General features: G+C 44.8%; 1 protein-coding gene across 1 annotated transcript; it reads right to left on the minus strand.

The window, feature by feature from the left end:
- Positions 1 to 4,167: 4,167 nt before the first annotated feature.
- LOC141336886 (uncharacterized) lies at positions 4,168 to 8,482 on the minus strand. Its single transcript, XM_073842605.1, has 10 exons — positions 8,166 to 8,482; positions 6,917 to 7,111; positions 6,647 to 6,815; positions 6,211 to 6,238; positions 5,574 to 5,850; positions 5,320 to 5,398; positions 5,146 to 5,196; positions 4,683 to 5,055; positions 4,344 to 4,523; positions 4,168 to 4,259 (listed from the first exon to the last, which is right to left on the minus strand). Exons 1-10 carry the CDS (start codon positions 8,480 to 8,482, stop codon positions 4,168 to 4,170), a joined length of 1,761 nt encoding a protein of 586 aa, XP_073698706.1.
- Positions 8,483 to 14,248: the final 5,766 nt, after the last annotated feature.

Here is a 14,248-nt window from a genome sequence, read left to right on the forward strand (position 1 = left end):
ATCTGAAATCGAGGATGGGTCTTAGACTGCCATCCTTCTTGGGGACGAGGAAGTAACGGCTGTAAACCTGACTCGCTCTGAGCTGTTCTTCACCTTCTCCTTATTTGTTTCAGAGTAGCAACAGTTTATCTTTCAATAAGATAACATAGCTCTGACATAGCAACACCCAGCTGAATCACTTTATTTTGAATCACACATTTTGTGCATCTTATGCACTTTATTTCTTTTTCATTTATGGTATTCATTTAGTAGCTGTTGATTACTCTTGTATATCTTTTGTTACACTTGAATCTTCCTTGTGTTGATAATACAGTACTCACATTAAGTGACACATGATCCAAGAATCATAACATCACCTGTGACGCGAGTACCCATCAATACACTATTTCACCTCCCTAGGTTGGTGAAACGCAGAATTCACTTCAACATACATACACTATATTGCCAAAATTATTGGCACACCCCCTTTTAATGAACAGGTTTGACTACCGTAGTCATCCTAATCCCAGCTTTAAATGCAGACCTTGAGCCAAAAACTCATCACCAAACACAAATGACTTGTACATGCACTACATGGACAAAAGTATTGGGACACCCCCTTCTTTTGAACAGAAAAGGGCACTTTCATAACTGTGGCAACAAACATGGAAACATAATTAATGTATTTAAAACTGAGTATTTCCATCTCTGTTGCAACAATTTTGGATTTGTCTGAAATGACTGAACCCATAAAGAGAAGTCATTGGTGTTTGGTGATAAGTTTTTGGCTCAAGGTCTGCATTTAAAGTCACACCAGAGGTGTTTAGCTGGGATTAGGACTTGGCTTTTATGCAGACCAGTCAAGTTCTTCCACACTGACTGAATTAATAATTTTGATTTGCCTTGCCTTGTACACAGAGGCATTGTCATGTTAGAATAGAAAAGGCTCCTGTCCAAACTGTTGCTATAAAATTAGAAGCACACAATTCCCTAGAATATCATTATATGCTTAAATATTAAGATTTGTACTCATGGAAATGGCTAAAGTAGTCAAACCTGTTCATTAGAAGGGGGTGTCCTAAAACTTTTGACAATTTAGTATAGTACACATACAGAGATCGAATATAAGAAATTTGATCATTTAATCACTAACCACTCTTTTGAAAAAGTGTCATATGCTTATGTTTACAATGCCTTAATAAATTTAGACAATTACTGTATGTACATTTCAAAGTGTCATACAGCTGTAAGTCACACCACATAGATGATCAAATAAAGCGTAATCAGTAAATTCTGTAATACTTTTCCAGTAACTAAATAAACTTATAGAAAATAAAAACATTGACTATTGCTTTCTTTATTTAGTATTGGTGTAAATAATAAATGTACATGGTTGAAAAATGTTTTTGAGTAAAAGACCTACTGTTTTATTATCTTTTATTTACTAATATCATTAGATGTGAATGGTACATTCAAATGGACATCATTAGACAAAGTGTCAAGATTTACTTAAGAATTCAAAGTTCATTGACTGTTGTGGAATATGAGAGTATGCAAAAATGTGAAATCCAGTATAACTTTTGTGGGTAGTTTGGATAGACAGTGTATTTGTGTGATCATGGGTCAGAGAATTTCATGTGTGCAGAAAGTGGTATATAGTGAGTGCGTGTACAATTCCCATCCAAATACACCACTTCAGTCCACCATCAACATGCTACATCCTTAACGGCTTGATGAGAGGCTGCTGGCACTGGTGAGAGAGGAGAAGAGGATAAGAAGAGGATGAGAAAGAAAAGGAGGATGTGGAGAAGGCCCAGTGTAATTTCAGTAGAATGATAAAACGTAGTAATCATTTTAAGTTGATTATGCTTTATTTCATTTTATGGGGGGTATACAAAGTAACTTTGTATATGTTATATGATCTGTTAGCTTTTTTCCCCCACAAAAAAGTTACTACAGTTTTCATTAAAGAATTATGAACTTAAATTGGTGATCTGTCTGGGGTGTTTCTTTCACCTGTGGCCCAAGACACTGGGAAAGGCTCTGGAGAATGGATGGATGGAACACTCCATCTGCTGGCGAGTCAGAAAATGAATTCATTACACTACTTTATGTAATTGAAAAATGTTTTTGTACACAATTTGATTTAGTTAACATATAAATCTTTAGTTTGGTCAAGACAGCTTAGTTGGTTTAGGTCCAATTAATTTATTCTAGCATGTTCAACTTCATGTTTTGCCACAGCCTAAGCACAAATGACACTCTTCTGCATAATGGTAACCACAAAATTTAAAAACATTACAGAAACTCCTCTAAATGTACAACACAACTGAACATTAAAAACAAATATGTCCTTTTCTTTACTAAAAAACAAGTAATATATCACTTAATCACTAAATTTACTCTCCTAAAGCAGCCAGTTTCAAAGAATGCTGGGAAATACTGATCCACCATTAGTTAGTTATGTCAACCAAAATAACTCATGAGGTTTAACACAAGTAAAATAAGAACACAATAAAATTGTTACAAAATATTGTGTTAAAACAAGAATTGTGTTACAGTTTAATTAAACTGAAGAACATGCAAAAATATAATAACTAGTTTTTTTTTTACTGTATATACATTCAAGCTGAATTACAATTTTTAACAAAAATAAATAAATATTATATTGATAATAAACAACCATTAAAAACACAGTGTATGAACCCATAATAGCACCTTAAGAGGATTTTAAGAAACCTGTTTGAAACACTTTTCTGGTAACATGACCAATATAATAATTATTATAACAATACGAACATTGCAGCAACATTAACTATTAGTACTAAATACTGCTATAGTAAAAACAGAGAATCGCAGTCAATCTCCCTACACTCTTCATGAGTTTGTAGTTTTAAAGCTGTAAAGTACACAGTCTTAGATTTGTATTTATTAAGGTTATTTATTTATTAACCCTTTCAGTGGTGAGTTTAAAATATTCTAGCGGACCCCCGAGAGTGAGTTTTTTTTAAGCGACCGTTATTTTCGAACGTTCGCCCTTATTGTTTCCATGGCGACGCGTGATGCTTGTCACGTGACACAACACAGACACAATAACACTGTATGACAGATAGATCGCTTTTATTTCGTTTTTCCTTTTTTATCCAGAATACTCACACACTTGCTTACCATGCCATGAACTATCTAATATTCCGATTCACAAATATGTGTGAATTAGTATGTTTCGTCGTTTTAAACCCTATATAAATGATCTGGATCGTGATCTATAACGTGAGATTTAGAACGTTCGGTGACGTCACGCAACTGACAAATTCAAACTGCGCTTTGGCGCGCCCATGTTTGTTTGCGCTGCAGTTCAGAGAGTCCTGTCAGCCGCATTTACAGCACGTACATTCATCTGTTTCTCCCGAAATACATGCAAGTAAGTGGCTGGTGAACTAGAAGAGGAATAGAGTGAACTTTTTAGTTACTTAGCCTATGTGTATGTGATATGAATAAAACACATCTGCAAATTATATTTGAATAGATTGTTATTTGCTGCTTCCGTAGACCTATGTGTGTATTTTACAAACTCTAAATGTCTTGTTTTACTAGTACTTATATGTATTTAAATGTCTGAAACCTAAAATAAGCCTTATGTGGTTAAAAACACTGCATAGTTGTGATTATATGACAAACGCAGAGCTCGTCCGTCTCTGACTCATCACCAGCCAGCGCGCCAAAGCGCAGTTTGAATTTGTCAGTTGCGTGACGTCACCGAACGTTCTAAATCCCATATGTGGGACCGTACTCTCAGGGGCACAGAAATTAGAATCCCATATGTGGGACCGTACCGCTCAAAAGGTTAAGGTTTGTTTCTTCAAATGTTTATTTCTGAGTCCTTTTCCCTGTCCTAATTTTAAAAACACATCATGCTACTTTGCATATAAAATCTAAAAACAGTGCACTTATTTTACAACTTTAAACTCTGCCCAACAAGCTGGTCCCATCAGAGCTTTGGTTTCAACTGGTGCTGTGTGTTCAGCTCCTCCAGCATCCACCCAGAGCAAAGCTGTTCTCTACAGTTCTGTGTCAGTCCTGGTCACCCTATACAAATAATTCAAAACATTTATCCAGATTGATCCTAACAATACAATCCAACCAATGACTGTAGTGATTCACATGAATGTAATGTCATTGTCCACTTGTTCAGTGTAACCAGGGGTGGTGCTCAATGTCGTCTAAACTGGGGCGATCTGCCGCCGCTACACTGAGACACCAGCTGATCAACTGACGGCACTCTGTTACACACAACACAGTACTTGTGTTCAGAAACACAAAACAGCTAACTTCACCTCAGTCTGGACATGATTTTTATCTCTTGCCTGTAGACAGCTCTCTAGGAAAGTTCAGTATGGTTTTGGAGGTGACCCTCAATGCGGTTCTGAAGGGCAAACGACCGCACAGGATTTTGTAGAGCGTCACCCCCACTGACCAAACAGTAGCCAGTCCTGCATGATAGTGGCGCCGACGAAACCACTCAGGAGGGGCGTACTGAGGAGTGCCTGAGAGACCCCACAATAAAAAAATCCAGTGAAAAGGCTCCAAATAGAGAGTCAGAATAGTTTCTTTTAGTTTGAACACCAAAAGTTAAGAAATGTCCATATACAAATACATCCACAGAGTGTTGTAGTGAGATCTTTCCTGCTGTAACAGAAACCGACCTTCAAATGATCTGTAGGCTGAATCCTTTAGTAGATCTCCACAACCAAAGTCCAGCAGCTTGATGTTATGTGAGTCTGTGGAAATCAGCAGATTCTGTGGCTTTACGTCCCGGTGCAGGACTCCACGGCTCTCACAGTGTTTCAGTGCCATGATAAGCTGCAGCAGCACTTTCTTGGCCAGGCTCTCATTCAGGCTGCTGTTGTCCTCACAGAAACTCTGGAGATCTTGGCAAGGAACTGGGCGTTCCAGGATCATGCTGTAGTGATCGGGACTGTCAAACCACTCCACCAGCTGCAGGACATTGGGGCAGGCTGGAGCTGAGTTGACCAGGGTCATCAACGCCACCTCCAGCGGCAGCTGACCATGGCCTTCCTGCAGTGACAGATGCCAAATAATATCCAGAGCTGAATGCAGATGTGTGCAAGCCAATGAGATGTCAAACACAACAACAGATTCACTTACAACTTTCAGTCTCCTGTGCGTCTTGCGTTTAGAGACATACTTGATGGCGACCTGTAGACAGATAAAGCACAATAAATCACACCTGTCTAACTATGGAATATGACATTTACTGAAATCAGTTCTGAGAACATTTTAAAAGGCTTTTTAAATGAATAATGGAAGAAAATGTCTTACTGGCAGTCCATCAGACCAGCGCGTCCCAGCATAAACTGAGCCAAAGCCACCCCTTCCCAGCAATGGGCCCTTCTCATATGCTTTTGTAACATATATAAGATCACAAGAAACATTTTAGGCAAAAACATGTTGTAGTATCTAAAACTGTAAAAGAACACTACTTTGACACAGCTTTTATATAAAACAGCTGAAGAACATTTTCAGTGACAAATCTATCATAACTGAGCCATATATTCTTTAATATAAGCCTATTCTGATCTCTGCAAGAGCGTTTGGCAGGTCTTCTGCATGAGGTGGATGGACGCTCATCTCCCTGGCTGCCGCTCTGCCACTTCCTCTTCCTGTTAGGCTCAGCCGTGGACACAGAAACGGCCAACTCGGAAGGCAGAGGTGCTATATAGCCAGGTAGGCTCAGTGGCTGGGTTGGGTTTGGCAACGGTTCCTGATTCTGGTTTTCAGAGCCACGTCTCCCGACCTCCTGAATAGCTGTCTGGGTAAAACCAGCACTCCTGCATCTGGAGCGGCCTGAGGCTGAAATATTTCATACATACAATCCTTAAATAATCAGTGTTACATCAAATTGTGTTACTTTAAATTTGTTTTTAATACTTCTTGAGTAAAATAAAATAGTTCCCCACTATTATGATAAGGAATAAAACACATTTTACTCATTAATTTTAATTGTTTTGTATTCATTTAAATTGTTTTGTAAAAGGCATTCAGTTTCATTTACAGGAAATAAATATATTTGGGTTCAAGTGGGTTAACTTGGACACATTTCTTCCTATTAACCTAAACAATGTACAACATCACACTATAACATAATATACTAATAATAATCAAATTAAACATACTAACACCAATATTAAACAAATGAAATAAAACACTAACCTCGTCTTTCACTCATGTTGTAACGTTGCTGGAAGATACAAGGCGAAAGAGGATCTAGATGCAGTAGTTTATTGGGAATCCGTGACAAAACAATAAAATCCAGAGGGAACAGGAACTCAGACAAGGGCAGAGACAACCATTACACATTTAACAACAGACAAAGCACAGAGAAAACACAAGGACTATTTATACACAGGGCAGAGGGAGAGATCTAATTGGAAACCGTGGTAACTAACGAGGAAGTGGGTGTGGTCAAATGAGTGTCCATGGTGATAAACAAGGGAGCAGAGTGGCAGGGAGACAGTAAACAATGAGAGACAAAAGAGAGCTTGGGTAGAACAGGGGGCGGGCTGGGGAACTAGGTCCATGAAGTAAGAGGAACAGGGGACTGAAGCAGAGACCAGGGCAGAGTTGGCCAGACGGTTTAGGGGCCCACCAGGGCGGCGCAGACGGAGCAGGAGCCCAACAAGGCGGCGCGAGTGGAGCAGAAGCCCACCAGGGCTGTGCGAGCGGAACAGGAGCCCACCAGTGCGGAGCAAGCAGAGCTGGAGCCCACTAGGGCGGCGCGAGTGGAGCTGGAGCCCACCAGGGCGGCGCGAGCAGAGCTGGAACCCACCAGCGTGGCACAGGCAGAGCAGGGGCCCACCAGAGTGGATCCGACGGAGAAGAAGCCCACCAGGGCGGAGCGGACGGAGCAGGAGCCCACCAGGGCGGATCCGACGGAGTAGAAGCCCACCAGGGCGGAGTGGACGGAGCAGGAGCCCACCAGAGAGGCGCAGACAGAGCAGGAGCCCACCAGGACGGATCAGACGGAGTAGAAGCCCGCCAGGGCGGCGTAGACGGAACAGGAGGCACAAGAGCCCTCCAGGACGGAACAGGAGGCCGCGTCATGGACTGAGACCTGGGGAGAGCAGAGACAGAGGAGGCAGATAGAACAAGGAGAGAAGCAGAGAGTTCGTAGGGGAACACCACCCCCATAGGAGGTTCTACAGCATGTGCTGACACCTCTGGAGGCAACTCTGGAGGAGCGGACACTGAAGGGCGCTCTGGAAGGCTAGGCAGAACCAGCGGGGACTCTGGAAGCCTGGACAGAACCAGCGGAGATTCTGGAAGGCTGAGTGGAACCAGCGGAAACTCTGGAAGGCTGGGCGGAACCAGCGGAGACTCTGGAAGGCTGGGCGGAACCAGCGGAGACTCTGGAAGGCTGGGCGGAACCAGCGGAGACTCTGGAACTGACTCATGGACAGACTCAGGAACAACTGTGACTTGACTTCTTTTTAGTGGAGCAGCTGTGACTCGATTTGGTATGGCAGGAACAGCTGCGACTTGACTTGACGTGGCAGGGACAGCTGTGACTTGACTTGATTCAGGAGGTATTGTGGTGTGATGTGACTCTGAAAGTGCTGCTGTAATTTCCTTAGATTCTGGAAGAGCTGGGATGTCTTGACTTGACTGAGGGTGTGAACCTCTGTCTTGACTTGACTCAAGTGGTGCTGTTATGTCTTGACTTGCCTCAGACTGTAAAGCGATGTCTTGGCTCAACTCAGGAAGTGAGGCTGGGTCTGGACTTGGCTCGGGAAGTGCTGCTTGACTTGGCTCTGAAGGAACAGTAGCCGTGACATTACTTGATTTTACATGAAAGGCAGTTGTAAGGTGAATTGGCTTGGTTGGAGCAGCAGTTGTGACGTGACTTGTCTGGACAGGAACAGCAGTTGTGATGTGACTTGTCTTGGCAGGAACAGCAGTTGTGATGTGACTTGTCTTGGCAGGAACAGCAATTGTGATGTGACTTGTCTTGGCAGGAACAGCAGCTGTGATGTGATTTGACTTGGCAGGGACAGCAGTTGTAATGTGACTTGTCTTGGCCAGAACAGTAGCTGTAATGAGACTTGTCTTGGCAGGAACAGCAGCTGTGATGTGACTTGTCTTGGCAGGAACAGCAGTTGTGATGTGACTTGTCCGGATCTGAAGGGACGGCCATGATAGGTGCAGACTCTGGAGCAGAAGACATGACGTGAACGGGCTCTGGCTTGGCAGTCGCGGCGTTAGCGGGCGCTGGTTTGGCTGACGTGACGTTAGCAGGCGCTGGCTTGGCTGACCTGGATAGTAAGAGACCGGCTGTTCGTGCTGACTGCAGTGGTGGGTCCTCCAAGCTTGATATTAGCCTCTGATAGGCCACGAAAATGTGAGGGTGTGATGCTGCAGCCACCATTTCAATAACAATCTCGGGCATGGCGGTCATCTTGGGTGCAAGCTCTGGCGGGGCGGCCATCTTTGCAGCAGACTCTGGAAGGGCGGCCATCTTGTGCTGTGGCTCAGGGCTAGCATACATCTTGTGAGATGACTCTGGAAGGGCGGCCATCTTGTGCTGAGGCTCTGGGCTAGCAGACATCTTGTGAGATGACTCTGGAAGGGCGGCCATCTTGTGCTGAGGCTCTGGGCTAGCAGACATCTTGTGCTTAGGCTCTGGGCTAGCAGACATCTAGTGAGATGACTCTGGAAGGGCGGCCATCTTGCGGACAGGCTCAACCTCACCCACAGTAAGCAGAGATTTGCAATATGACATGACAAAGTCGATGAATTGTGCGAGAGTCCAACTGGGGTCTTCTTCAGGTAGGTTGAAACTGATTTCTGGGTCGAGTCCACTCCAGAAACACTCCTTCAGCATGGTCTCATCACACGGTGCTAGGTGGCTATATATGATAAACTCCTCCTCATAATACTCGATGGGACGGCCATTTTGAAAAATGGAGCATAGCACACTCACCGGGTTAAACAAACTTCCTGCTAGATCCATACTCGGTCGGTTGTTCTGTAACGTTGCTGGAAGATACAAGGCGAAAGAGGATCTAGATGCAGTAGTTTATTGGGAATCCGTGACAAAACAATAAAATCCAGAGGGAACAGGAATTCAGACAAGGGCAGAGACAACCATTACACATTTAACAACCGACAAAGCACAGAGAAAACACAAGGACTATTTATACACAGGGCAGAGGGAGAGATCTAATTGGAAACCGTGGTAACTAACGAGGAAGTGGGTGTGGTCAAATGAGTGTCCATGGTGATAAACAAGGGAGCAGAGTGGCAGGGAGACAGTAAACAATGAGAGACAAAAACTACAAAATAAAAGTCCTTAAACACAGACACAGAAACACAGACCAGAATCGTGACACATGTGAGTCATGGAAACCTCCTCCAAACTCCAATAGATAAAAAAAAAGAAAAACTAAAAAGTAAATAACTTAAGTAGGTAAATAAATAAATTAATATAGAAAGAAAGAATGAAAGAACAAAAGAAAGAAATACTTTCCTCAGAAATGCTCCTCCAAAGAAGAAAAAAAATAACTCTATGAACTTCTTACAAATTAAGAAAAGCACAGCAAAATAAGGGTGTTTCAGAAATAATCTGAACTCTTTGCTCCCAGAAATCTTCCGAATTCCTGTAAAAATCACAGTCTGCGCACAGAAAATACTCTCCAACAGTTTGTTGTCGCCTTGTCTCTCACCAACAGATAGCAATGGGTTCGAAAGTTTATATATTTAGTCAGAATTCATATCATTACACACGTCGCTATAGCAACTAAAATTCGAATCAGGCATGTGCACGCCTGACGTCGCGTGCGTGAGTGCGCGTACGTCACATCTGATCACATGTATTGAATAGTTAAACAATAAATCTTGACATATGTATAAATTTAATATAAAATTTTTGAGATTTATCTGAACACGTAAAAAAAAGGTTTTTCCTCCCTGTAATTCTTAATGTTCTTATATTTGTTATTGGAGGATCTGTGAACACAGTAACACCTTTCCCAGTTGCATGTAGTTCTTGATTTTTATTACTTTAACAATTGGTGTAATTATTATTTAATATACAAAATTTATTTTATCCATCATAGCCCTTTTGTTATATATGCACTGCGTGCTGAACGGACGAGACGTAAGACAGGATAACGATCAACAATATTTAATATAACTCTTCAAATAGTTCAAGCTGTTACAGGCAGGACGATTCACACACGTAGAACATCAAGACATTAACAAAGACCGACAGTGAACTCAAGAAATAAACTGTCATGATCGGGGCTGTGGGTTTTCCCTCAGCCACCTGAGGTCGCTGTTTGCACTGCACTCTGATTCATCACGTCTGTTTTGTCATTAACACTGATTCACACACAGCTGTTCACTATCTGGACTCTGTATAAGAACACTCACTCTTCATTCCGTTTTCAGGTCTGCATTGTCTTCTGTCCTGTGTGTTATGTTGTGTTTTTGAAGATTCCTGGCTTTTGATCGTGTTCTGGATTTTGTTATTTTGTGTTTCAGTTTATGTTTATTTGTGTTTTGTTTCATTAAATATTCTTACTCTCCCTGCATTTGGACCCAGACCCTTATTCCAACCGTGACAGAATGCAGCCAGCAAAGATGGGTCCAGCGGGGAGGAATTTTTTTTTCAAGGAGGCGGCGTCCCCCCGTTCTGTTCCCGAGACGGCGGGGATGTCCTTCGAGGCGGCGTCGGCCGCTCGTTTTGAATGCATCTACGCCTGCCTGGCGGCGATGGATGCCCGTAGCGCCGAGGCTGCGCGGACGCGCCCCTGCTTTGCCGCGGGGATAGAGACGCTGTTTCGCGGCGGTGACCGCTCACTCTGTGCCTGATGCGGCGGTGACCGCGCCCTCTGTTCCGGACGCGGCGGTGACCGCGCTCGCTGTTCCCGAGGCGGCAGTGACCGCTCTCGCTGTTCCCGATGCGGCGGTGACCGCTCTCGCTGTTCCCGAGGCGGCGGTGACCGCTCTCGCTGTTCCTGAGGCGGCGGTGACCGCTCTTGCTGTTCCCGAGGCGGCGGTGACCGCGCTCGCTGTTCCCGAGGCGGCAGTGACCGCTCTCGCTGTTCCCGAGGCGGCGGTGACCGCTCTCGCTGTTCCTGAGGCGGCGGTGACCGCTCTCGCTGTTCCCGATGCGGCGGTGACCGCTCTCGCTGTTCCCGAGGCGGCGGTGACCGCTCTCGCTGTTCCTGAGGCGGCGGTGACCGCTCTCGCTGTTCCTGAGGCGGCGGTGACCGCTCTCGCTGTTCCTGAGGCGGCGGTGGCCGCTTTATCTGTTCCGGACGCGGCGGTGGCCGCGCTCTCTGTTCCGGACGCGGCGATGACCGCCTATGTTCCTCTGGCGGCGAGGCCAGCTCACGTTCCTCTGGCGGCGAGGCCAGCTCACGTTCCACTGGCGGCGAGGCCAGCTCACGTTCCACTGGCGGCGAGGCCAGCTCACGTTCCACTGGCGGCGAGGCCAGCTCACGTTCCTCTGGCGGCGGTGTCCGCTCACGTTCCTCCGCTGCACGGGCCTGGCCCGCCATCCCTCCCCCTAATGCACCTTCCACCGTTCCTCCTCCCTCCAGAATTTTTGTTTTGGGAACGTCTGGTAGCCGTTCCCTAGAGAGGGGGTACTGTCATGATCGGGGCTGTGGGTTTTCCCTCAGCCACCTGAGGTCGCTGTTTGCACTGCACTCTGATTCATCACGTCTGTTTTGTCATTAACACTGATTCACACACAGCTGTTCACTATCTGGACTCTGTATAAGAACACTCACTCTTCATTCCGTTTTCAGGTCTGCATTGTCTTCTGTCCTGTGTGTTATGTTGTGTTTTTGAAGATTCCTGGCTTTTGATCGTGTTCTGGATTTTGTTATTTTGTGTTTCAGTTTATGTTTATTTGTGTTTTGTTTCATTAAATATTCTTACTCTCCCTGCATTTGGACCCAGACCCTTATTCCAACCGTGACATAAACAGACTTAAAGGGTAACTGATAATTACAGACAGGTTTTGGGGATCGAGACAAACGAGGGCTAAACCAAATCACACAGCTCTACAGGGGGAGACAAAAGGAAGAAACCAAAGACAAACTGACAGAACGTAACATTACGCCCCCCTCCGAATAGGCACGTCCTTGCGCCGTGAAAAGACAGAAAAAAAAAAGAAAAAAAAAGACTAGGGGGCAAAATGGCAGAAAAATAAGAGTTCATGGGAGGAGGCTTTGGCGGAGGACACAACCCCAGGAGGGGGACTAAAACAAGTCCAGGTGGCCAACAGAACAGTCCAAGGGGGCGACGACGGTGGGAGGAGCCAGGGAGGAAACAGGAGGAATCCGGGGCAGGAGGAACAGACCCAGACTGCAGCCATGATGACAGCCCACTGTGGAGCCGACGGAGCCGGAGCGACAGAGGATGGAGGCTGTGCCCGCAGGAAGGAGGAGTCCCAAGGAGCCGGTGGGACAGCGTGACGAGGTGTAGCCGGAGGAGCAGAGTCCTGAGGTGACGATGGGGTGACGACTGACCAGGGCGGAGCCGAAAAGACGATGGAGCCCGGTGGAGCTGGTGGACCGACGGGCGACGCTGTAGACGAGGGCGCTGAGAGCCGTGGTGGAGCCGCAGGGCCGAGGCGGAGTCCTGGACTCGGAGGCTGGAGGCGGAGCAGAGGGAACCTCCAGCCGAGACGCCGATGGAAGCTGGCAGCCCCGCGGCGAGCCCACTGCACAGGTGTTGGGCTGAGGGTGAGCTGAGGGGCTGTCAGGAGACAGCGGCGGCCAGGCAGACATGGATGTAGATGACAGAGGGTGGGTGGGTGGGAATTCCAGGCAGACAGGAAGATCAGGACAGAAGGATATTTCCGTGAAAAAGTCATTTAGATCCCCAGAATCTTGTTCAAGCTCACCCTCAGTGGTTGTGCAGTGGGCAGGGCTCTCTATCGCCCTCTCTTGCTCCACGTCATACTCCACCGTCGCGGATGTTGTAGTCGGCTCTCGCACCTGGTCAGATGGGTCAGGCTCTGGCTCTGTCGCTCTCAGCTCTCCATCTGCGGTGGGCTCGGGCTGCAACTCCGCTTGTCGGGGTGATGTTTGGCTGGGTTCTGGGTCTGGACTCGATGAAATCTGGCAGGCTCTCTTGAGGACCCTCCCCGGATAGCAGCACCTTGGTGGTAGAATTCAGTCTGATGAAATAGTAGACGCATAGGCTGCTATCCGGGAAGTGTGACTGGTTGGCCAGGAGGAGAAACTCACGTGTGTGGTCCTCAAGAGAGCGTTCCCCCTGCCTCAGGAGGATGAGGAGAACGGTAGGGTCCATAATAAACTGAAAAAAAAAAACACTGAGAAAAAACGGAAAAGAAACGCAGGGGAAGGTGCCGGGTAAACTGTTGTAGGTCGGACTTTCTGTTATATATGCACTGCGTGCTGAACGGAGGAGACGTAAGACAGGATAACGATCAATAATATTTAATATATAACTCTTCAAATAGTTCAAGCTGGTACAGGCAGGACGATTCACACACGTAGAACATCAAGACATTAACAAAGACCGACAGAGAACTCAAGAAACAAACAGACTTGAACCTAAACCAAAGCGTATAGAAGTACTCTTTGCCTAAACTACTTCCTTTCGTTTAGGCATGAAATCGCAGGTAGGTTAAACTGTTAATATTATTAATGATAACTTAAATAATTTGTTTATAACTTCACTATCGTTTGAAAAACTAATCCTGTTCGAGTAATGCAATATGAGCACAGCTACATTAACTAAGATCAACATCATCTAATGTCTACTTACGTCTACTTGATGCATAGAGGAACGTCATTCTCTATTCACTCCTTCATTATAGTAGGCTATATTCATATTTATAAAATTCAAGACCTGCCATATTCAATTTAATTACACTTTTTAATTCATGTTTTGTCATCACTAACCATGACTGTTGCATGCTTGTTACAGTTCTGTCTTTTTTCAGACTGTACATTTTAATAAATTGTATTCATTTTAGCCACAATTTTATTTTGTGAACTATTTGTTTTGTTGCTTGTTTTATATGCTGCATTATGACTCTTGTGCTTTGTGCAGTAAATAATAATATATTTCACAATATTTGCCCCCTCTAATTGACTTCCAGGGGCATTTTTTTCCATTTGTGAGGGCAATTTTTATAATCACTGTATTATTATAAAAAACAAATGTAGTTTTTAATCTCAAATATACTTAAAATTTAATTACTTTA

Source organism: Garra rufa, chromosome 6 (genome assembly GCF_049309525.1).
Source record: "Garra rufa chromosome 6, GarRuf1.0, whole genome shotgun sequence".
Lineage (NCBI taxonomy): Eukaryota > Metazoa > Chordata > Actinopteri > Cypriniformes > Cyprinidae > Garra > Garra rufa.

What these genes read in the sequence shown, in the direction of transcription:
- LOC141336886 (XM_073842605.1), bottom strand. Translation starts at nt 8,482, where the DNA reads ATGGCCGCCCCGCCAGAGCTTGCACCCAAGATGACCGCCATGCCCGAG. An exon ending in CAACATGAGTGAAAGACGAG is followed by an intron (nt 5,851 to 6,210) that starts GTTAGTGTTTTA and finishes GAAATATTTCAG; the next exon opens with CCTCAGGCCGCTCCAGATGC. An exon ending in GCTGGTCTGATGGACTGCCA is followed by an intron (nt 5,197 to 5,319) that starts GTAAGACATTTT and finishes ATCTGTCTACAG; the next exon opens with GTCGCCATCAAGTATGTCTC.